This window comes from Rhamphochromis longiceps, linkage group LG23 (genome assembly GCF_057381845.1).
Source record: "Rhamphochromis longiceps isolate RC_006_pf linkage group LG23, R_longiceps_female_GT1.1, whole genome shotgun sequence".
NCBI classification, from domain to species: domain Eukaryota; kingdom Metazoa; phylum Chordata; class Actinopteri; order Cichliformes; family Cichlidae; genus Rhamphochromis; species Rhamphochromis longiceps.
Window position 1 is genome coordinate 9,345,774 of NC_140578.1, and position 25,193 is coordinate 9,370,966.

Below are 25,193 nucleotides of genomic sequence, written 5' to 3' on the forward strand. Positions count from 1 at the left end.
TGTAACCCCAAACTCCTCTGAATCTCTAGGAATAATAATCACAGCATCAATTTAAGGACTCACAAATGTCAGAAGATTCCCAGAGGGAGATCACTGAAACGGAATTGGAATTGGGAAAGGCGTTTGGGAATATACAAAAAGGTGCAAAAAAAACAATGTTTGTTTGAAATATAACATGTAGCAGCACAAATAACTGAAACAATTATCTAAATGAACAAAGGAAAGAAATGAGGAAAGGGTACCCACCACATCCATCCACATTCACCCACTCTTGAGCGACTTGCTCTTAGAAGGACTTTGTGCCCAAGCTTTCCTACTAAATTAAAAGCAATACACAGTTTATGATGAATGCAGACTATACAGTGGTGGTGTGGTTAGATCTGTCGCAAGAAGGTCCTGAGTTTGGCCGTTGACACAACTCTGCAATCTTGGACTGCAGGTGTACAAGTTTAAAAAACGCCAAAGTGTGTGGCTATCTGTAGAGAAGACCAAAAATAAATAAAAAGTGCACTTGCACTGGCTGATTCATATCAGGAATTTAAACAATGGAGGCATGCACTCCTAACTGAAGACAATTAGGCCTTCAGAGAAAGGAAGAAAGACAGGAGGTGAAGACCCAGAGGAAAGGTACACTGAGGAAATATATTACTTAAATAAAACAGGAGGTGGAAACAAGAAAGAAAGCGGAATGAAACAAGGAGAGAAAGGCAAAGGGAGGCTAAAGACACAAGGAAAAAGTGAACATGAAAAACACGAGAACAGCATGACAATTAAATCAAAACATGGCCCAAAACTACACAAAACCCAGGACCATAGAGGAAAGTCTGTGTGTGGGAAACACTGTGTTGTATTAGCAGTGCTATTTCTCTCTAAATAGTTCCACCTCCTGGTGAAGCTTGTGGGTTTGGGGGCTTTCTGGGTGTGGTGCTGGAAGCCGCCAGGATTTGGTGCTCCATTGTTTTCCCTCTAAGGCCTGCTGGGTTTGCTCTGTGCATATCCATCCATCCTGCCAGCGACTGGTTTGTCTTGGACCAGCCGGGCCGCCGATGTATTCTCTCTCTGATTTGATTCCCAGCAGACAGAAATGTGTGAGGGTCAGCCCAGCTCAGCCTAATGCCGCTCCCTCTTGATGACTTTCCCTGAGACCCCCGCAGGTCACTCTCCTACAAAGCTGAACCCAGTCTGACCATAGCTGTCTGTTAAACCGAGGTTTCCACTGCGATCGTCCAGCGCCAAATCTGCCCTCGTCATCCCTTTTCCAAACCACACCTTGCTCCATGTCTGCGTTCAGGGTTCCCTATTTTCCCCTCGAACACTCTGTCTGTTCTACTTATTGTGCTCCATGTGAGCGGCGAGTGATGCCAGTAAACTGGTGAAACCACAGTCTGAGGCTCACACAGCTCAGTGTTTACACAGGAAACTGTGGTGAAAACCTTCTGCGATTAAGCTATTCAGACACTTACATAACAGTCTGCATATTCCTGTGTACCTTTAGTGCCAGGTTACAAAGCGACTCTCCAACTGTGTGAGGTTGTTGCCCTCACTGATACCGAACGCACACATTACACACGCATGTAAGTTTGTAATCGCTCGAGTGTTTCCGTAACCTCTGCAGCTCCGCCTGTGACCTGAAACTGTAGTGCCATGTAGGCTCCTACCCTCTGACCCCTCAGCTTGTCATACACTGAGCTGATAAATGAGCAGCTGTGCAACACACTGGATGCGCTTCTGTCGCCAGGAGCTGGTTTTTGTTTAAAATTTAAACACTAAGCAGTGTGCAGCCTTTCAGTCAAAGCAGAACGCAGATATAGGCCAGTGCGACCGTGAAACAGTTATACGAGACACATAAGGTCAGGCAGGCGGCAGCGTGCAGACAGGACTCTGCAAGTTTTCTGTTTTATGACAAGAGAAAGAGTTATTTACTCTTAACACACATGCTATTATGACTGACACGGCACTGTGTTTGCCTTTGCACGGCAGGCCATCAATCCCTCAAGAAATGAAAATTGATAAAAAGTCCTAAAAAAAAGCAAAACAAAATGTTTCAATTTACTGTTTTTTCCTCATTTACTAGCAGGAACCACATCTTCAAATGTGATTAAACAGCTTTTATTGATCGTGAAACAGCAAGTTAGGCCTGATGATGGTCTCATTGGGGACTGACTGTGGATTCTGGGGCTGGCAGACCTGGTTGGTACCTATAAGACAGGACGATGCAAAGATTGTGGGCATGCTAGTTCCTCTCATACTCTATCCACTGCTGAGGGACGGAGTTGGAGGGTTGGGTACTTCAACAAGTTTACTTAATATTAGTGCTGTCAGCGTCAATCTCATTGAAAGGACGTTAACGCCATAACTGCATTAATGCGGCAAATCTCCGTTAGCGAGTTACTGCGGATCGCCCTGTGCGCGGGGCAGCACGGCGTCAACGCATTAGCGCGGTTACCTCGTTTTTTTTCTGTTCTCAAAGTGATCTCCCTGTTGGAGCTCTGTCTGGGGGGAGTTCTTTTTTCTCCTTGTCTTTCCTGATGTTGTGTATTTTCCATTGTTCGGTTCCGGGTCGCTGCTCGTGTGGTCGACCGGCCAGTGCTACCTAGCCTGACCTGTCTCCCCAATGAGATGTTTGTGTATTGTATGTATGGTCGGCAAGGTCAGTCTCTCAATTTCCCCTCGAGGATGAATAAAGTCTTCTGAATCTGAATTTCTGGTGGAGTGTCAATCTTGTGATAGACTTGGCGTAGTGGTCTGGTCCAAGCCATTTGTAAGGTGTGAGCTGCCTCCTTCCTAAGCGGGCCCTGCCAGGACACATTTTGTAACGCACGTTTAAATATTCAAAGGAACGGTTCAATTAAACACATCCTCCCATGTCTAATGTTGCTTTGTCATGCATGTGGAGTTGTATTGAAATTACATAATGTGCGCAGCATAAATGCAGCCTGTTGACAGGTTAATCTCTCGTTCCCGTCTTGTTTTTCTTGGCTTTGTGCATGTGGAAAGGTAAATTCGCTCCTTCCTCGCTCGTCCTGTCCAACCACAGAGGAAAAAACACTTTTGTTTCACCTTTTTGAATGCAACCGTTTTCCCGTAAGCCTTCTGGTTCATGTTGACAGAGCTGATCGTGCCGAGGCTGCTCAGGTTACTTCTTCTGCTTGTTCTGACTTCAGGGGCTTTCATTATCTTCTTCCTTGTGGTTAACACTACCTTTACTTCCAGTAAAGATGGGAATGAGTTTTTCTTTTTGTTCTTTAAATCTCTTCCAAAAAAGTTCGCCTTTCTCTGGGTGCTCCTGAGACGGAACAAAAGCAGGAGGTCAAAGGGCGAATGTTTTAATTTGTGAGACTAATAGGCCAGGTGGACCTGGAGGCTACGGAAACCCAGAGAGCCTTTTCAGCTGGGACCAGCCCAGGAACGCCCCTTCCTCCTCTGCTGAGTCTGAGTGTGTGAGTACTTCAAAGGTGCAGGGAAAGCAGGAACCCGTGCCAAGCTCAGCGGGAGGGCCATTACAGCCCAATAGGAGTCAGCTGTGACCTCAAAGACCGTTAAATGATGTGATATGAGAGGGCGTGCTGCAGCCTCCCGAAGGCCTCTGTAGCAAATCAGGAGGGCAGAGCTGTAAAATGAGCTCCTTGCTGATTTAAAGGTTGAAGGAATTTTAAGTGTACTTAAAAATATAGGCTGTTACTTTTCTCTTACATGTGTTTTTCACATTTTCCCCTATGTTGTGCATTAAGGAACTGCTCGATTACTTTTTTTTATAGTTTATATTTGTAACTTTTCAGTGTTTTTTTGCTTTTCTATTAAGTTTAAATATGTAGAAATGGGTAGTTTTTATCACTAAGCATCTGAAAACTGAATATCTATAGTCAGCAACGAGGCTGTGAACAAGTGGCCAATAAATTGGTGATTTACTTGAGTGTTTGCTGATGTGAGCTGACCCCACAGTCTGTATGCAGACATAATAATGAGGTGTCTAGAGGTCAAGAGGTAAAAGGCTGCTGAATGCATCGGCTCTGACCTCTCCCGACCCCGCTGAGTGCGCATGTAGAGGAGAGAAAAATGAATCGCCCATCTCTGCTGGCTGGGAGTTGCTCTCATTCAGTTTTTGTTATACTGAGGCTTTTCTTTTCATCGCTTAGAAGCTGTGAGTCAAAGAGCGTACGCCTGTATTCAAGGGGGTCAGGTTGTATGGCGAGGGCAGGGTAATGAAATATTCACAACACAGAGTGAGAGTCGATTCGAAGTGAAGCTAATATGAATGAGTTGGTTTGGGCTTTTTACAAGATTTTAATGAGAGAACATCTGCGGACGGTAAATTCCAGATGATTTCATCATTGTTTTTGCTCCTGATAAGTGTAAATCAGGATTTAATTACAGTGAGCTGAGAAGTGCAGTGGAAACTCCCACTCATGCTGTTTGAGCTGTTCAGCATGACTAAGGGTTGATTGCACCGCATCGCTGCAAGAGCTGGATTCTCCCTGGATGTTGTCATTCTTTAGTAGCACTTTGATAGATGTACTTATTTTGCTCTTTGGTGGATCAGTAGAATAAGAGGGAGGTTTAAAACTGCAGGTTTAGCTTTCAGAATTGCATTTATCCGAAATCTTTTCTTAATACACTTTTAAATCTCTGCTTAGAATCTTATATAAGTAGATTTGCAAACATTTTCTTCTAGTTAAGTCTTCTAAAGCTTTCTTTTGTTAATTAAAAAAAATACAGTATCTATATATACTGTGTCAGAGTGAGAAAATAAGAAGTTAAAAGAAAGAAATTGATGCTTGCACCAAGCGTAGCCCATCTTTATTATATATATATCACTGTCACTGTTTACAAACTGAGCATCGTGTAGTATTCAATAAGATTTGAAACTAACAGTTGATCACATAAATTAATCACGAAAGTGTTTAATGAGGTGATAAATCAAGTGAACCAAAGGGTCATTTTTCCATAGACTTTCATGTAATTTGAAGCTTTTGTTGTACTCACCCCCTGCTGGCCACTAAGTAGAATGCAATGGCTTTATTTTTCAAACCCAGAGGCTACGTCAAGGATCTCGAACTCCAGTATGATTGAACAATGCATGATTTAGCCTACATCCATTGAACAGTAGGATTGACAGGAGGTCAACTCACACCCGGTGGGCTGTTGGGTTTGTTATACACTGGCAAAAACACCATAAAGAGAGCAAAGCATTACTGTAAAACCAAAGTAATGAGCTAAAAGTTGCGACAAGTTGCTACAACTCCCCAAAAGCAACTGCCTTCGCATTTCATTTAGCCATTTGATCTGCTGTTGATATGAAAGCCCAGGTCACCCTTTCTATTTATTCATTTGTCTGGATTCAGCGTCGCATAAATGTGCAGTGACGCTCTCGCAAAACTGCCTGCTCATTACCGTGCTGTAAAACACGCCGCACACTCTCGTGAACATTACACAAGCTGGAAAAGTTTACAAAGGAAATGTTTCTGAGGACGTCAGACGTTCAACACATCCTCCTCCTTTCCCCACCAGAAACGTCTCCCTCGAAAGAGAGGGAGATCTTTTTGTTGGCGTCACGCCTACCCTGCGATGTACAGCGCTGTGGAGGGTTCAAAATGAAAAGTATTTCAAAGTCACCGCAGCCTGCCGACAGACTTTGTAGTGGTAATTTAAAGCAGCTGAGGAAACAATCGCGCACCGCTCCTCTTCTACAACTCTGAGCCTTCGTCAATCTTCGGGAGGATTTCGGCTCAGCAGCAACAGAGTTTCAGATATTATTCCAAATAATTCTTAACCAGCATGATTTAAAAACTGCGTGTGTGCGTTTAGGGTATGGATAAACTTCAGAAACTTTATAGCTTTGCTGAGGATTGTATCGCAGGAGGGAAGCTTTGGGGTTGTGGTTTTGAAATTTCTTTCCTGTTGATGAATATATTTTTGGGCTTTCCAAGCTTGTATGGTCGTCTGTGTGTTTATGCACTTCGCTCTTGCATTTTCCTTGTTATTTGCCTTCAGTAGAACATTAGGTTTATCATGAGGTCATGTGTTTTAATGTTTTACAATGGAAAACTGTGATATCTGATGGGATTCCCCCTCCCTTTCTTCATTTTCACCCTTCACTGTACCTCCTGGCACACAAGCAGACAGACAGTTTGGCGCTCCAGGCGCTGGTCCAAAATCTAAAGCAGCGTCTCCTGAAAGTACACGTGTGATTTCATTTCACCACCAGACGGGTTTTCGTGTGTGGGCTTGCAGCGCTGCCAACCCCTGCGTGCTGACCTCAAGTCAAGAAACACAAGCAGACTTTAGTGCGTTTTAATTCATCAGGAATAATTTCACACTCCTGCCGTGCTTTTCCCGCCGTGGTGATGTCATTAAAGAACAGATTAGGTAGATTGAAATGTCACTTTTATGGGACTATAAATAGAATCGTGATCCTGATGGGCGTATTCCTCGTTTCTCAGCCGGATAATTAGCTGACTCATATTGAGGGACAGTAAAGCACTTTAGGAAGTTAACCAGCAGTTTGATTACTGCTCAGCAGCTGTTTGCTGTGGTACCTGCAGGCACCTGAGAGCAGCATCGGGCTGCAAAAAAGGCTCATTACCCCCCCTGTGGACCTCCTGGTTCCCAGCATCGCATTCCAAGCAGAGCCCACATCAAAGCTCCAGGTGAGCTGAGGGAGTGCCTGTTTGAATAGGTGTGGTAGGAAGAGAGACAGATGGGAACACCTTCAGTTACTTGTACTAGAATTAGTCTCAACTATGACCAGTCTGTGCAAGTCCAGTGTCAGAGTGGAAACGATCCCAAGGGCCACTTAAATGTTACACGCTAAATACACCAATTAAGTTGGACAGTTACCACATTACCCTTGCTTTAAAAGCAAGTGACACCTTCTACAGCAGTGACAACAAAGACTGTGAAACAGGTGGATAAACAGGGGCATGAAAGCACAAAGGGCTCTTTTCTTATGGATATATTTGGTGTGATGACTTCTAGTTGAAAGGATGCTGGTTCAATCCCAGGGATTGAACCTAAATGCTCCCAAGGCAATTTAGAGTATGTGTACAAAGTGCTGTGTGTGGTTTAAATGAGGCTTGTATTGAAAAGTGCTCAGTTAAGCTGCAAAGTAAGTGCAACTTCATTTACAAGGTTCCCTTGGCTAATTTTTGCTATGTATAATATAACCACATACCCATTTCTTTTCTGGAGAGTTATGACTGATTAAACATGATAGATTTCCTCAAAGTGCTTTTATGTCTTTGGAGTTTAATATTAAAGTGGACCTATTATGCTTTTTAAAGTTTTCTGTCATATATAAACTGTCCCAGTGTTGGATGCTCATATTAAACTCAGCCAAACCTCCAGATAATGAGGTCGTGGTATGTATTCCCTGTGAGCCTCGTTATTTGGACCTTTGGTAAAGAGAAAGTAAGTAAAAGCATAATAGCTTTCTCTTTAAAAAAAAAGTGCTTCAGAGGTGCAATCATGGTGCAGTTATGGGAAATGTAGGATCCAGGGTCTGTGGGGAGTCACCAGTACCGTGGGGCTGTTATACTGTGCAGGGCATTTGGCAAGGCTTGGGTCACATTTACAGTGAGAACATAGCCCTGGTGTGGGGGTATAGCTCAGAGGTAGAGCATTTGACTGCAGATCAAGAGGTCTCTGGTTCAAGTCCAGATGCTCTCTCGCTTGCAAATATGTGAAGCTATTGGACCAATTAAACAGTATTGAGTGTTCACCTTTATCTTTTGTTGTTCAGCATAAAAAAGCCTCCATCATTAGAGCATGAGGCTTCACTGGGTGGCTTCGTTGTTACACTGACACAAATCATATATTTAAGCCTTTGCTGTTCCCATAGCTCAACCCAAACCGAGCACCATCATCAAAACACCAAATGATGGAGGATCATTTAGAAGGACAACTCTATTTTTTTCCATTCTTGAACTCCAAAGTAGCTTCACCCGATTCACATTTCAAAAATAAACCTTATGCATCTTAAATATTTTATCCCCAACCTGAAAAAACAGTTTTAGCTCACCACAGTATAAGCCAGCTTTCTTCTGATTGGCTGGCTCTCACAAGCAATTAGGTATATATACCGTTGCTATTACGTTAGATCTGTTATGCAGTTGGGAGCATGTCTAGAGGAGGCACAAATCCCTTTATGTTTGCATCAGGAAGGGCAAGCAGTGTGAAAAACCTGCAAAAGCAAACATGTGGAGTTGCCTGAGTTGGCTACTTCTTGTGAATAAGAGCAGCCAGATGTAGCTGGCTCTTTAATTGGTTAATATTATGCTATATTTCTGCCATTAATTCTCCTGTTCATCACTCTTATAATCAGCAACATTTCAACATTTCAGCAACTCTTAAGCTTCCCTCAGCTAGCCTGTTGGTTTCTTATTGAATGTCAACAATCTTTTGCCCCACCTGATGCAGCTGGTCAGCAGCGGCGGCAGCGACATCACCATCAGCTGGGTGGATTTGGGCTCAGAGCGGATTACTGGGGAGAGGGGTATTATTGTTTTTTTTCCTACTGGCACTGGGACTCTACTCTTTGTGCTTTCCTAATCAGACCTCAGTGGAGACTTTCTCCAGCAGCTGACTGGACACTCAGCAGGAGAGCAGCGTTGTTTTCTTTAATAATCGCAGATGTTACATTGGAGCATTTTCATTTTTGATTACAGAAAAAATATGAAAGGATAAGTCTCCCAGCAGTTTGGTCTGTTTACTTTTTCTTCAGGTGAGTGCCATGCATCTAGTTTTAGATGCTTTGCATTTGCTTTCACTAACAAATTTGATTAGAAAGTATTGTGCTTGAGTAGTTCAAAGCATCTAAACTATTTATTTAAAGAATGAACTGCAATATTTAACACAAAAGTTCAGGACATGCACTGTCCCGTGCATCCTTCGGCATTCCTCCGTACCCTCCGCGATCCTTCATTGTAGGTTAAGCGGTCAGTGTTGTTTCAGCGGTTTGGATTAACACTCCTCTCCTCCTATAGCACACCATAAACAGATTAGTGGTCTCCAAGTCAGGGCACGGCTGGGCCATCTGTACCCTGCACTGGGTGGGGATGGGGACATGGGGGTGGAGTGTGAGCAGATGTTCCAGAGGGGCTGTAGGTCAGTAGGGCCGAGGGACCGTCAGTCACGAAGGACGCGGAGTTCCTGTTCAGGTGACGGATTTAAAGTGAGTTTAAACCACCGTGCATTGTCATGGCTCTGGGATGCTGCATCGCCCTCACACCCCAAGGTACTGTATAATTTACTGAGGCTTTAATTGAGCCGCATGCACCTCCCACTTCGCTCCTGCTCTGCATGTCAACCACAGCGGTTTCACACTTTGTCACAAGATGTAAGACGCGATGATGAAGAGTTTGTTTTTCACGGTTAGTTTGAACCGTGTTAAAAACCCAAACGCTCCCCACACACTACACTTGTCCTGCAGCGTGAGTAACCCCAAAGAAAAAAAGGAATCAAAGATTCACTCGCGTAAATTACACACAGCTGAAACAGCAATGTGCAAGCTCATCTGTCTGCCTGTTGCATGTACAGAAGTTCAGATTTAGAGTTTTTCTAAAGTTCTACGTGTGACCTAATGGCTGACATCTGCGGCTCTGTCCTCCCAGGCCGCTGGCAAATTGTAGGTGTGTGAGCGTAGGTGTGAGGCTGTTTTGACTTGGCTCCTGTCTGAGCCAAAACCGAGAAAATTACAAGGCAGAGGCAGTCTGGGGATGCATGCAGGCTTTCATTGCCCCTCTTCTCCTGGCCTGCAGGGCTGAGTGCAGTGGGGGATGATCCTGCAGCAAATGAAGAGGTGGAGATGAGATTGATAGGCAGTGTCACAGTGCACATAATAGAGTGTGATTTCACCTCGCCAGGAAAGTTAACAGAAAGATGCCACAAGCAACGACGCAAATATACAGAAATGCTCCTCAAAAAAATTTTTTTCTCTTCTTCTTCTTCTCACCGGAGGCCATGTGGCTCATTTGGCTCAATATAGCCATGCTGCAAATCAATCAGCCCGATGTGAAACAAAGAGAAAGCTGCCAAGAGGTCAATGAGATGGCTGCAGCCTGATGTGTTTTCTTAGGCCTCACTGGGGGCAACAGCTGACCACTAAATTAGCACTAAAAGCTTTGCCCATATGGACTTCTGTGTCCATGAAAACCTCTCTTAAAGGCCTCTAATGAACTCGTGCTCTGGCGCACAAACACAGCCTCACTTAACCAAGATTTCAGCGAGCAAGGTCAAAGGAAGTACTGATGTGTTTTTTAGCTGGAGGACGATAAAAACGGGGAAGGTTGAATGGAGTCAGATGATGAGAGCACAGTGTTTGTCCTAGTTGTGGCTGCTATTGTTGTCAAATGGGTTTTTAGTGTGTTGTGAGACACTGAGGGTGTCACAGCAAGGCCAACAGTTCACAGCTCAGTGGGGAAGCACTGAGGGGAGAGGCTGACAAGCAGTGTCAGAGGGCTCCTCATTTCACCATAATTTACACGACAAACGTATCATCTGCTCCACGTCTGAAATATTGTGGGCGTTTGCTCGGTAATATATTACTGCACCGATATTAAATCTGTGGCAAGTCCAATAAATAAATATAATAAATGCAGATATATCCATCCAGGTCCTACAGGGGTTTTCCTGCATTTAAAAAAAATTGGCAGCTAACAAAGGTGACTGTTTCATGTTTTATATTTTAAACCTGGCTGTTTATTTACAACACGCATGCAAAGTCATATATGGCAGCAGGTAGGAAACATCTGGCGGGCGTAAAACAATTTCATTAAGATTCGAGTGAAGCGGTGCTTCCACACCGGTGTAAATCTTTGCTGAGTTCACCTCCAGCTTCTCCAGCTGTGCAGGAGATGCAACACAGAGCGTGTTTTTAGTTCAGCGAGGTCACACAGCAGAGGGCTTTTAGATCACCCTGGAAAACGTCAGGTTGTGTCGGCGTAGCTGATAAACACGTCGCGTCTCCTGGGGATTTCGCAGTGTTTCTTAGAAAGGACCTGCCAGAGGATTCATAGCAGTGATAGTGATGTTAGAAAAGCACTTAGCATACGCAGCAGTTGGATACACAGGCTGAGGTTTAGTGTCGGGCTGCTGCGATGGGTCTTCCTGACCTTTAGTAGCTCCAGTCAGGAGTTGGACCGTGTCCTTTTCTGTGTGAACGAGGCTAAAGTTAACTTCTGGCTGCAACACAAAGCAAACTGCGAGCCAGAGCTGCCTCTCATCAGACACAGAGGTCAGATAGAGTGCGATTCGGCAAAGCTGCCCGGTCAAGGACAGGCCCAGAAATGTCAGGCAGGTAAGAGAAGACTGACAGATCTGTCTTTGTGTGCTATCAAAGCAAAAGCTCAGCAGTTAATCCTCAGGATTTTACTTGGATTTCGCTGCAGATGTCTGAGATACTATCTCACGCCAGTGCCTTCAATGAAGGAGTCTTATTTCATGCAACCAAACTATGCTGTTATTTTAATCTACTCATGCTGGTTTCTCTCTGACATTTTGTTCTTGTATGAATAACTCCTGTGCATACTTCAAGCAGTCAACATCCAAATAAGTCCCAGCACAAAGACCAGACTTCATCCTTTTGAACTCAAACTTTCCCCATTCATGCAGCCCCTCCATGCATTATGTGTAATTTGAAGCGGTGCAGTAACTCGAGGAGATGTAAGGGGGAGCAGTGGGGTTATTCCATGTATTGGTCAGTGTTTAGAGGATGAAAGTCACACTATCAGGTTGCATTAATACCTATTGTTTGGCTGCAGGTGATAGCATTGCATTAGTAAACAGGCTATTGTGCTGCTAACATTGGATGTGATTATCTGGATTTTTAGTCTCAGGCTTTAAGCTGACTCTGTTGTTCTCCCAACTAATAAAAAACCCTTCAGTGTTCATATGTAGAAGGAGATAACATTCAAAGCCACCACAAAGCAAAGCTCATCAGTTGCATTTGTTTCAGAAAATGTGGACGTCACACATTTTAACCACAAAAATGCCTGAATGAACGTCCAGTACAGTCGTGATGAAAGCTGCCTTTCCGTGATGCAGCCATCATGTCTCAATAAGGGTTACAAGAAGCATGACGAAATAATGGACTGATAGTAGCCATTGTCCTTTAAAGGAAATCCATGAACGATAAAAATCTGACTGTTAAAGTTATCAGATAACAGGTTGGATAAACTAGTGAAATATCAGCTAATTATGATGAAAAGCTGGTCTCTATAAAGTGACAGAATAAATTAACTAATTAATGACCCACCAGCCAATTCATTAGGTTTACCTGCTTGTTAATACAAGTATCTAATCATCCAATCACGTGGCACCAAATGAATGCATTCAGGCATGTAAACATTGTCAAGACAGCCTGCTGAAATTCAAACAGAGCATCAGAATGGGGAAGGACGGTGACTTTGTCTCTTAAATCCTCCGCAAACAATTTGGTTAGTTCTCTGGGTGACAGTGGCTTATTAATGGCCAGACTGCTTCAAGCTGAAGGCAATAGTAACTCAAATAACCAGTTGTTAAAAACAAGATATGCAGAAGAGCATCTCAAAGCTTGAAGGATATGAGCTACAGCAGCAAAAGTTCACACCTGGTGCCTCTACAGTCAGTTAGGAACTTCAAGGTTCAAGGTTCTTTATTTGTCACATGCATAGTTATACAAGTATAACACACAGTGAAATGTAGCCTGACACGCTCCTCGACATGTGCAAAAATTGGGGGGGGGGGAGGGGGGGGGGGTGTAGAGGAAGAACATATATATATATATATATATATATATATATACACACACACATACACTGGGTGAATGTGCAGTAGTAGCAGCAAGCAGGTGAATTCTGTACATTAATATGAATAGACATCTGACTATCTGACAACTTGACAACTTGAAACTGATGCTAAGATTTAAAGTGGCTTTTTCCAGACGATTGGAAAAACGTTGCTTCCCACAGAATAGCAAAACCAAGTGATTACTCATAGAGGTTCGTCTGATTGTTGGAGCTTTCTCTATTAATGGAAGGCTCATTCAATTGAGATCTTTTTGTGACCATTTCTCCTCACTAAACTTCCAATGTAAAGCAACACGTTTCAAACTATTACCTAGTCACATGGGTGTGGCTTAATTTGTGCTTCAGTGAGATGTTTTAGGATCATATAGATGCCCTTGTGCCTTATAAATGATGACACTGGATTGTCTGTGACCACACTGTTGAATTTCACTAGAAAAGGTTTGTCATTTTTAGCTATCTCTCTCTCCCTGACAGCGGTATCTAACCTGGATGTGGAGAGTAAGCTGACAGCACACTACCAAGCTCCCTGGCATCAGCAGAGGAACGTTTTCCATCCCTCTACGCGGCCAGAATGTGTGGAAGAGCTCCACAGGCAAGCCAAAACCAGCCTGTGGGCCCTGCACCGAGGTGAGGCCCTCAGGAGCACTCAGCTCCTCAGATTGCAACACAGGAGGGAAAGCTGCTCTCTGTCATGCCTAGTTAATAAACTGCTTCACTTTTCCCTTATGTGCCATTTAAAAACATTTCAGCTATAACATGCATCCTTCCAGGCAGGTCTGCAGCCTGTGTTTGGAGGCATCGTGCCCTCTAGTGGACATGTTGTGCAACTACAACGTAAATAACAAGCATGTTCAGAGGCCATTTTCACACAGACAGTCTATCTACAACTTAAAAAAACCATAAATAGTCAAGCATCAAAGAAGTGCACTTATGAATTCATCAAAATCACTTTAGTCATGCACTCTTAAGCACAACACTACACAATAATTCCTGGGTAAATTCAATGCAGAAAAAATGGCTGACCAAGGACTCATATCTAACCAGATTAATCTGACCCCGCAGGTCGGTCTGCATGTGACACCTCTCGACACTTATATTTTATTATCTCAGTGAACAAATACAATTGATCTTCAGTGTTTTACATCTTTTTTGCTGCAGATCACCAGAGGAGACGATCGGGCAGCAGGGAGCGGAGAGTTACCATCGCAATCTCGCCGGTGCCCCCAATGCCGATGTGTCCCCCCCCTCAGAGGGGAACAAATTTAACAACGGTGAGACGATTGTCCTCGACTTTGATCCAAACTGCTTTAAAAGATCTTCTTGATTTCAGTATGAAAATCACCAAGTCCAGTGACACCATCACTATAATTCATATTGATAGACACAGATGTGAAAAATAATCATCTTTTGATATTCAAATGTTGCTTCTATTGCATTTTAAAGGGAACTTAATCTGCTTTTATTTATTTTCTTACATATACCACACCAGTGGTCAGTGCTTTTACTACCCATGGCCATAGTTTCCAATAAAGAAGTCAGTGCGTATACAAGTAATCCCTGTGAGCCAACAGCTCAGACAAACACTCAGTTTAAGACAGTTTTTTTTTTCCAATCTTGGCTCTTGCTGACATCAGTAAGAGCAGATATTCCTTATATGATCTCAGGTCAGTCTCCTCTCTTTCCCAGACTGTAAACTAATGAAATGTCACTAGTTTACACCCGGTTGTGTTTTAGTAATGACGCTGTTATTTATAATATTCTAATATGCATTTTTATATAAATATTGTAGTTTTATTTTTAAATGTCAAGGTTATCTTCAGTACCAGTATATTATGGTACAGCTAAATGCTATAATAGCCTGTCCCAGATCACAGAAAAGGATCAGATGGAAAATCCATTCTGGAAAAACTGTGAAACAAATCTGTCCGTACCAGCACTGATGCAGAGCTTTCTTTCTGAACTGAGACACGTCAAGCACCGATATGAATGGTTTGAGGGTTGCGATGACATTACAGCACACACTGTGCTGTGACCATAACTGAGGCTCTGCTTGTGTAGTTAGCCTCCAACTGCATTCCCAGTCATAAATCATTCAGATGTGCCTTATATTTTCTCCTACTGTATTTGTTTAACTGTCCACTTATTGTGCTACAAAACACTAAGTTTCACTTACATCAGGGATCTCGAACTCCAGGACTCGAGCGCCGGTGTCCTGCAGGTTTTAGATCTCATCCAGGATCAACACACCTGAATCAAATGTCATGTCAAAGACATGTTGAGGAAGTCATTTAGCCATTTAAATCTGCTGTGTTGGATCAAGGACACATCTAAAACCTGCAGGATACCGTTGCCACCGCCATCACTGACACAGACTTTATGGCCTCTAAAACGGGATGGTTATCTCTCAATGCCTTGATTCTAAAAGACATCTTGTGCGCAATGAAGAGCAGCAAGCAGCATCTGAAAAAATGACCATTACACCTGTCCAAGCCTTCTGTCCGAGAAGGGGAGCCAATCAGAAGAAAGTTGGCTTGATGAAGGGAGGGAAAGGGAGTTAAAACAGTATAAGACAAATCAGAGTTTTCAAGAATCTTTTTAAAAATGTAGTTGGAAATGTGCATAATGATTTCCCTTTAAATAATATTTGTATGGTTTTTATTTCCTTTGATCAAAGGAGCCAGAGAGGCATTTTAGAGATGCAACGACACAGTTAGCACAGGTAAAGGGGACTGTGTTTGTCACGTGTGTGCTGCTTCATTCATGTTTTATTCATTTTTTCATCACCATAACTGGTTCAGCATCAGCTCACCAGCCTGCCTTGACCCAAATATTTCAGTGTTCATATTCCTCCCTAATGTTGTCTCTTATGTTTGTGTGTTGAAGATCTCCATGTTCATTCCTGCCATGTGCTTTTGTCCTTTTTTGTTTGTTTTTCACCCTGTAATTCAGTTCGAATCCACCCGCTCCACCTCCCCTACCGAATGTTGCCACTTCTCTCCCTGGAGCAGAAAGGTATTGGTCCCTTCCCTCCCTCGCCGTCCTCCTATTCCTAACACCTTATTTCACATGTCCGCCCCGACTGACCTCTACTTATCTCTTTTTAAATGCATGCCCTCTCTCTTACTGGCAGTAGTAGCCATCCTGCTCCACCCGGTTGAGAGGGTGGGGTGATACTGAAGGCGAGCACCTCTTTAAAGTTTCACCCACACATCACATGTTTACATACTGTTGTTGTTGTTGTTTGAGTTCATATGAAGGGCTTGGAGTATGTGAGGAATGTGTATGTGGGCCACAATCACAGCCGCCCGGGTTTCTCTAATGATAGGGTCGGCTTCTCGAAACTTGCGCCTGTGATTACCCATGATCCCTCTGTGCTGTGGTTTCCCCACTGTACAGCTGACAGCCTCGTGTTTCTCTCGATTCTCTTTTCTTTTTTTAAACAAGTATCGTGCTTGATGCCCGTCGTGAGACAGGAATGAGCTTCAAACTCTGCCGCTCCTTTTTTATTTCCCCTCATCCCGTACGTGCCCACTCTTCCTCCTTTTTCTCAAATCCCTCGTCTCTTTCTCTCAGCCCGCTCATCCCTCCTCTCAGGCACTCCTGAAACCGTTCTCAAAACAAATCAGCTGTAAATGGTCTTCCTTTGATTTTTTTTTTCCCTCCTAGTTGCGAGAAGTTTCCAAGGAAACCAGTTTCTTTTGTGGTCGGGGTTTTGTCAGGGTCTCATTGGTCTGCTGGGAACAGGGAGCACAAAGGCTCGAGGGTTGCCTTTAAATGGGGGTGGGAGGTTGTCGGGTTGTGGAGGTGGGAACCAGTTGAAACTGAGAATCACTCCCAGTTTCACATGTGTCTCTGTGTTGGAATCTCAAGGTAAGAAATTCATTTAGCATGCAGATATAAAGACAAGTGGCTCTGCAGAGTCTGAGGAGGCCCATGGTTGAGGAACGCTGCTGTGAAGTATTTCCTCTCAGAGATTTCTGGACACTTGTTATGATGCAGGAGACCCTCGGAAAAATTTTGGAATGTTGGAGCATGAGCTAAGAATTGAAGTTATAGTTTGTCATATCCTGTGAGTGAAGGAGGCATCATTTTATTTATTTGTAAAGTATCTGTCAAGACGTGTTCTGTAGTGTGTGTGTGTGTCAAACTTTTTATTAGCCTGAGGCTCGGACACAGTCGGGTTTCTGAACCTTAATTTTTGCATGACGTAGAGATTCTTTGAATGCTTCTTGTGCTTTCCATTCTCCCTTTTTTCCGAAGCATGCTGTTCATTTCCATGACTTAATGGTTTCTTTGCACTCCAACATTAAACTCAGCAGCTGGAAGGGCATGTGTATTGATTTACCTCTGTTCTGCCTGCAAAGAAGGGAGCACTGACTGCTGCAGATTATTAATAAGACACTAATCTCTTCATCTACTCTTCAGTTCTTTCCCAAATAAACACTTGGACAATACCAGTCTAATCCTTTACTTTAATCAGCACATTCCCCTTCCTGAAGCTGAGTTTGGTCACTTTCTAACTCCGCCAAACCATATTTCATGTAATGCTGGCCTAACCTTAACAATCTAACCATGCAAATATCCATCTGTTGCAGGCTGCGCCCTCTGACCCCGACTCTGACGGGGTGGCTCTAGGTCACCGGTCTAAGTTTCCCATCCCTAACATCCCCTCCACCCTGGACAAGCAGACTAACTGGTCTAAAGCTCTGCCGCTGCCCACTCCAGAAGAGAGAATGAAAAGCAATTCCCAAGTCATCACCTCATGTGTCATCCCCATTAATGTGACCGGTAAATTGAAATCACTGAATCTGATTGTTGTGACTGAACTAAGGTGTGGTGTGCAGTTGTCAGCAGTTGCAGCCACCTTTCTGGGTTTTTTTTTTTCCTGCATATAAACTTTTTTTCCTTTAGTGTTAAATAGGAATATTGATACCACTCAGACAACAAAGCAACAACCAGCTTATATTAAGTTTAGAATAAAGACTGGAAACAAGGAGCCAGCTTGCTTGACTTTGGAAGGTGAAAAAGCAAAGACGCACAGCGTAGAGGCAGCTCTGAAACATTGTAATTACAGCTCATATAATGTATTTTCAAATCTTTACAAAACCTGAAGTGTTTAAAAATAATTTTGTGATTTTTGGCAAAATGAAATTTAAGGCACCAGTCTTGCCATAAAAGTGTAAATTTACATTTTTCCTTTGCTCAAAAAAAAAAAAAAAAAAAAAGTGATATAAAGATTAGTTGGATTTATATACATTTTAGCAAAGCCAAGCTTATTGTTTAACCTTTGTTTTCAGTCATGCTAAAATAAACAAATCATCCCCTTTTTCAGGCCAATTAGCCATTATAGCAGTAGTTCTACATGCTGACCTTCCTATGTACCCATATTCGTTATAGGTCATGGGGGTGGTTGATTTGTACATAGTGCTAAGCTAGCTCTTTCCCTCTGTTTCTTCTGATTGCTAGAGCTGGCAAGCTAAGCTATCACTTTCCCATAGCTATATTTTTAGAGTAGCGACACAACTTGCTAACACTCAGTATAAAAAAAAAAAAAAAAAAAAGGTAATATTTTTTACTTCTACCATAAGTTAGGGATTTACTAATTACTAATTAGCTAATCTAGTTAAAAGTTAGCAAAACTATTAACCTGACTGAAAGTAATGGAGCTGAAAAGCAGTAGTAAATAATGTAAACAGCTGTTATATTTTTTAGATAACACTGTTATAAATTAGCAACAAAAAAATGATTAATTGTTCAGCATAATTTATAAAAATTGGTAAATTCTAGTAAATTACAAGTAGTAAGTCCTAACAGTCAATCTGTTAGCAAATAGCTATAATCATTTTTAGCTAAATGGATTAACAGCTGAAAATATTAGATAATGCTATCCAAAAAAAGAAGAAGAAATATTAGTTTAATATGTTGGCCATTTTTTTTTAAGTTGGTGAGCAGTTAAACCTAAAGTTTTTATTTAAAAGGTGTTATCTACATAAGCTAAATTTATGGATTAACAGTTAAAACTGTTAACTAATGCTACTAACAACATTGTAAGCTAGGTTAATGGATAAACAGGACAGTATTTTGCTAAAAACTGTGATTAAACATTTGAAAATTATTTACTAAAAGTATATTAAACTGTTAAAAAAAACTAAAAACATAAATTGAAAACTAAAAGGGAGATGAAGTTAACTATATGTGCTCAAATGAACAATGTTTGGTTTTGGCTCTTCCTCATGATACTAAAATTTTTTTCACTGTCTAATTTTCTTGAAACAATGAAGTACCTGGAAGATATAAGGAAGTGTTGCAGTTCAATCACTACTAAAGAAGCCACAATTAATGTTGCTCCAGTCACTCTCAATGTGCAAGTCATGCTTTGTGCCCAGTTAACTTTGTTTCTCATCCTTTGACGCTTTGTGCCTGCTGTTGCAAAGAGGCGAGATGCAATGACATGAATGCTGATTAGTTCTGTCCAGATTGTTGAAAAGGGCAGCCTGACGTTATTTACTCTCGCTCATTTTCACTCAAAAGGAGAGCTGTACAACAACACCGGCCGAGTCAGAGACAGTGGAGGGTAAAAAATGCACATTGTAAGCAAAGCACAGCAATCGCTATGGAGCTGAAAGCTCTGACCTGCAATCACATGACAGTAAATCATATAGAGAGGGAAAGCAGAACCCTGCACATCAGGAGTTCTCTTATGTGTACAAAACCCATCATCAGTACCATTTGTTTTCTGTCCTTTTCCAAAGTTTCTTACAATTACTGCTTTGTCATTACGTTAAGCAGTAAATAACTTACTACTTTGAGTTCTGTCAGATCTCTTTGCTCCACTCCTCACTGCTATTTTTGTGCAACACCTAAATTTGGTATGGCCGAGCGTCACCTTAAATGTTTCTTTATGTGACAGCGTGAGAGTTAAAGAAGGAATCTCTGCAGTCGCCACCAAACAAAGATTCCTCAGATGTGCTGTCTCCATTGCAGGGGTTGGCTTTGACAGAGATGCTAGTGTGCGTTGCTCGCTCGTTCACTCGCAGTCTTTGCTTCAGAGGAGACGGAAGCTGAGGAGACGGAGGACTGTTGCCGGCGTTCCGAGACAGGTGCAGCGAGACTTAGGTATGTTCCTTAAACTGACACATGCGAACACAAACTTGATTCAGTTTCGTTTTTCCTCTATTGTTTTATGTAGTTACTAGAACTAATAGTGAGTGTAGTGCACAAGCGCATATGTTACAATTATAAGGTATTTTTGAATACCAAATTCACATTGGCCAGTACTGCTTTCTGAACTAAATGCATAGTTAAATAGTATTTTTTTTTTTAACTCAGATAATTACTAAAATACTATCTGGACTACTTTGACTATTGTTTGAATTATCCTGAAACAAATCCAAACTGCTCCTCAATTACTGTGCATAGTTGTGGTAATCTTGTCACATGCTTGCTTTGCTTGATTTTACCTAGTGGACCTTGTTAGCATTTATTTTTCACAACCTTTTCATAGTTGTGGGGTTTAAATGTTTCTCATGTTTGCTGAATGCCGTTTAATTCCACCACACAATTGGCCTAGTATCTGGTATTAAGTAGGATGGTTTTTTTTTTTTTGCATTTTTGCATTTACTTGTGGCTGGCAAACAGCTTCCCCTGACTTAAAAAATACCAGAAGCTTATAATAAGAGGGAAAATGTTTATTTTAAGATTTTTTTAGACAGCACGATACCTACCTACTACACATTTATTCATCACTGTTGTTTTGGACTGAGTTAGTACCCAATTCAGACTTGTAGATGTATGTATTCTATTGAATACAGTGGTTCTCCAAAAAATACATTTAAAGAACTTCATATGGGTACTGTTTTCTTTCTACCAAACTACAGCTACCAAATTTAACTGTGTATTAAGAAGTGTGCATCTATCAGTGTTGCAAACTGTATTTAGTGGTTAACTATCCCTATAATATTTTCATTGGACCATCAACAGCAGAGTTGATGGAAAATAAGATGGGAAGATGCAAAGTGCCGGTTGGAACTCCCCCACCCCACTCATACTGCTCATTTCCAGCTCCATATTAGTTTTCTTGGACCATGCTTAGAGTAGCTTTGCGTGATTCACAGTTCAAAATAATGCTTGTTTATGTTTTTCTGGGCCTTAATGCAGGCCGTCCTGTCCAAAACAAGCTGTACAGGTCCTTCCACTGTATGGCTGAAATTATCATATTTGGCATATCCCTCTCAGTGATATCGTCACAAACCAAGAATAGAAAAACTGCCTGAAAGAGTATTTCAAGCATGTTTGACTCACAAGGATTACTTCTACATATATACTTGATTTTCTTATTTGAAACTTTGGCCATGTTTGATTTGAGCATCCACAATTGTAGCAGTTTATATATGACAGAACATAAAGACAAGCATTACAACAGACACAAATCCCTTGCAGTTTCTCTCAGGAAGGGCAAAAGTGTAAAGATCTGCCAAATCAAACGTGCAACCACCTCCTGTGGTGACACTTTGTGACAAGTGGAGCACCTGAAAGTATTTTTTTTATAACAGGTTACCTTTAAATACATGAAGAAAGACATTTGAATTTCTTATTCTTGTATTTTGTGTGCGTCTTGCTTCTCACAGATTCTGATGACTCTCCTGGCTCCAGAGAGCGGACAGTGATAGTTCACGCCAGTGCAGATATCACCCCTTCCATGCAAGAGTTTGCCAGCCATCTCAACACCAGAGACTCGGGTTGTCAGACAGAAGACTTTTTGATCTCAGGAGCACCATCTCGAAGGAGGATCAGGCTCCAGAGAGGCCAGGGAGTCTCCCTCTCCCTCTCACATTCTGCAGGAAACATCTCCTCCCTCCCTGAGACCTCGGACGCCATGTTCAGTGCCTCCGTTGGAGCACACCTGCGTTCTCGGAGTCTGCCCCGAGACACCAGCCGAATGTTGGACAACGGACATAACGACAGCGACGATGAGGAGGACCTTTCCCCCTTCGACACTGAGGGGTTTCTGACTGGCTCTAGGAAGTTGACTCTGAAGGATGAAGAGGAGAGTACTGATGACCAGGCCATGTCTGAACACCAGCTAGGAAGCCTTAAGTACAAGCAGCTGTCACAGAGTCCGGAGCGCAGCTGGATGGAACGGACCAGATCTCACCTGCCTAGAAAAGCTGACATGGGCAGCTGTGAGATCTCATCTAGCTCGGACACCTTCAGCAGCCCTATGCACTCCATCTCTGCTGCAGCAGTGCTGGGAGGCCAGATAGACCATAAGGAGGACCACCAGTCCTCCAGCGGGAACTGGAGCGGGAGCAGTTCCACATGCCCCTCCCAGACATCAGAAACAATCCCTCCTGCCGCATCTCCACCTCTGACCGGCTCCTCCCACTGTGACTCTGAGCTCTCTTTAAACGCTGCCACTCATACTAACGATGACCAGACAGGCTTCTTGCTGGACCACTATCAGGGCCTCAGGACCCAAAGAGCAGGCTCCTTCTCCTCCACAGCTATGGACATATTAGAAGAAGTTGGTGTCAGCAATCCCATCGAGGGGGAGTGGAGTTACCCCAATCCAGAGCCTCCGGGGTCACAGGGCTTCAGCCCCGAGCCAAGCAGAGAGGCTGAGAGCAGTCTGGGCTGCCCCAGTTTCACCAGTATGGCTACCTGTGAGAGCAGCTTCTCCGACAAACCACCGTCAGAGAAAGCAGACACCGTCTCGCACTACTCTGTGGACAACGAAGGTTACTACACCTCCATGCACTTTGACTGCGGCTTGAAAGGTAGCCAAAGCTTCACTTATAATAACTATGCACCCTCAGGCACTGACTGTGGCCTGTCAGACTCAAGTGGTCACATGACACTGGGAAGACGCTGCCTCTCCTTAAAAAAACCAAAGGTGAAGCCATCGCCACCTAAGAGGAGCTCCTCCTTAAGGAAAATATGCAGTGAGGGAAACATCCCTATTAAGAAAGAACCAAAGATTACATGTGGGCAGCAACTTCATCTGTCTGCAAAGGAGAGGAAACTGCAGCTGGCTTTGTCTGGCTCTCTGGCTCACACTGAAAACTCCTCACTGGTCAGAGAAACCCGGGTAGGCTGGGGGGTTGAGGGCTCAGCTGATCTACCCGACTTAGTCTCCACAGATACACATTCATTTAAGGATGAGGGGGTTTTGCAGTCAGACTATGCAGATCTGTGGCTCCTGAATGATTTGAAATCCACAGATCCTTACCGATCGTTGTCAAACTCCAGCACAGCTACAGGTACGACGGTTATTGAATGCATCAAGTCACAGGATAGCTCTGAGTCGCAGACGTCCCAGTCTGGCTCCAGAGCTACCACCCCTTCACTTCCATCAGTCGAGGAAGATTTCAAGCTCATATCCCCAGAGAAGTTGGCAGGCCTGGCAAGCCCATCCAGTGGCTACTCCAGTCAATCAGAAACACCCACCTCCTCATTTCCCTCTACCTTTTTCCCTGGGCCACTGTCTCCATCAAGTGGTAAAAGGAAGCCCAAAGTCCCAGAGAGGAAGTCCTCTCTCTCATCACTTTCACTTCAGTCACTGTCCTCTAGGGATGGTGCAACCTCAAAGAGAGATCTGGAGCTGCCAATTATCCCTCCCTCTCATCTCGACTTAAGTGCCCTTCACAGCGTCAACAACAAGGCGACAGCTTACAAGACCCAGATGCAAATCCTTCACCAAAACAAACAAAAAGCAGCAGTGTCAGCCAAGCCTATAGTACCTCACAACCCAGAGGTATTCAACGCCTATTGCCTGTCCATTACGCCCACGGTGCTGAACTCAGTACACCTCCGATCGATCAGTAAGGAGCAGCATGAAAATCACACCACTTCCAAATTCCAATATCCCACTGTGAACTCACCTAGCAAACTTTCCACTAGTAAATCTTTAGAGCTTAAGAGTCCCGCACTGTACAACTCACACCACCATCATCTTCACCTATCCTCAAAGGAGTCAGGTGTGTTTACCTCAAATGAAGAGCTTACAAGTGGAAGGTCAGCATGTGAGACTGAGACAAGGAACGAGCCGGAGCAAGAGGCTCCTGCAAAGTGTGTGACAACAGTCAGGCTCCAGTCAGACTCATGTTTGAACCAGAAAGGTCCAGAAGTCCCCGAACAAACCAGAAGTCAAGAAAGAGAGACCTGTAGAGAGCTGCCAGAAACACCTGCCTGCCTCGGAGACTTCAGCTCACAGTCTGAGACTTTACAGCAACAGCACTGTGAAGAAGAAGAAGAGGCGTATCCTCCTCCTCCTCCTCCTGTCCTACACAGTTCCCCCAATAGACCCAGCAGTCAGGATAAAGTGCCTGCTACTGACAGTCAGTTGGAGACGCTGCAAAGCAGTCCAATCAGCAATGAAGACAGCAAAGAAATGGATTCATTGGGCGAGTCATCCGAATGTATCTCACAGGAAAGCAAGGAGTCCATGCCAGACATGGAGGACTATTTTAGTAAAGGTAATGACTTAATGTCCTTGTGATCCCCTCCTCAACCCCAGTTTGTACTCAATGCAACTCTCTGCTCTGCACCTTTTTCTCCTGCTTTTTGCCTCTGTACTGTCTGTTGCAGTCATTAGCGCTGCCACAGCAATAAGGTCTGTCATCTCTGTGTGGAGTTTGCATGTTTTCTGTGTGCCTGTCTGGACTTCCTCCTGTGACACAAAGCTGTGTGTGTGTTTGGGTAACTGGTGATTCTGAATTACCTGTAGGTTTGGATGTGAGACTGTGTGGTTATCTGCCTCTCTCTGCTCCTGTGAGGGACTGGCAACCTGCTCAGGCTGATATGATGTACCCTTCATTTTGCTCTGTGACTGCTGGGGTAGACTGCAGCCCCTCTGAGACTGTAAGCTGGATAAACATTTAATAAAATGGGTGGATGGAGGTCAATTCTGCCTGTTTTTGTCCCTAAGTTCTTCCAATTGTGGGAATATTCTCTGAAATAGGATTTATGGCTCAAAAAATTGCTGACCCCTGTAAAGGATCATAGAGCTTGTTAATTGTGAATAAAAGTTCTAGGATGGAGGTGCAAGATAAATTTTAAGGGTGCGGAAACGATCTTTTTTATGTATGTAAACTGAATCTCTTCTGTAATTTTACTTATACAAAAGCTGCTGAAACTTGATATATCTAATAATTGAATGAGCTTTTTGAACAAAACAAATTATGAAAAATTGCTAAATGGTTGGTTAGTGTGGAATATACAGGATGCAGTATATTCATATGTGTGAAATGTTCCTGTTAACAGACTCCACTCTCAGTGACAGCACTCTGTCCTCAGTGCATGATGAGTCAAGGCCAGAGGATGACACCGTGTTTCTGTCCCCCACTAAGTCTCGCACCACTGAGGATTTATTCGCTATGATACACAGGTTAGTATCTTAGATAGATAGGATTT

At 43.1% G+C, this 25,193-nt stretch overlaps 1 protein-coding gene and 1 non-coding gene across 6 annotated transcripts in view; both read left to right on the top strand.

Annotated features, from left to right (window-relative positions):
* The window catches only part of nhsa (Nance-Horan syndrome a (congenital cataracts and dental anomalies)), a 67,634-nt gene that overhangs the window by 39,125 nt on the left and 3,316 nt on the right, over nt 1-25,193 (top strand). For 2 of the 5 annotated variants that reach the window (XM_085398352.1, XM_085398354.1), the window contains exons 2-8: nt 13,257-13,409; nt 13,941-14,053; nt 15,732-15,794; nt 17,378-17,570; nt 19,767-19,898; nt 21,410-24,256; nt 25,044-25,167. In XM_085398352.1, coding sequence (XP_085254478.1) covers nt 13,257-13,409; nt 13,941-14,053; nt 15,732-15,794; nt 17,378-17,570; nt 19,767-19,898; nt 21,410-24,256; nt 25,044-25,167 — 3,625 coding nt within the window. The other 3 variants (XM_085398353.1, XM_085398356.1, XM_085398355.1) reach the window with 3 other exon arrangements.
* Nucleotides 7,594-7,665, top strand: trnac-gca (transfer RNA cysteine (anticodon GCA)). The gene has a single exon. It is a non-coding gene; the product is annotated as a tRNA-Cys (tRNA).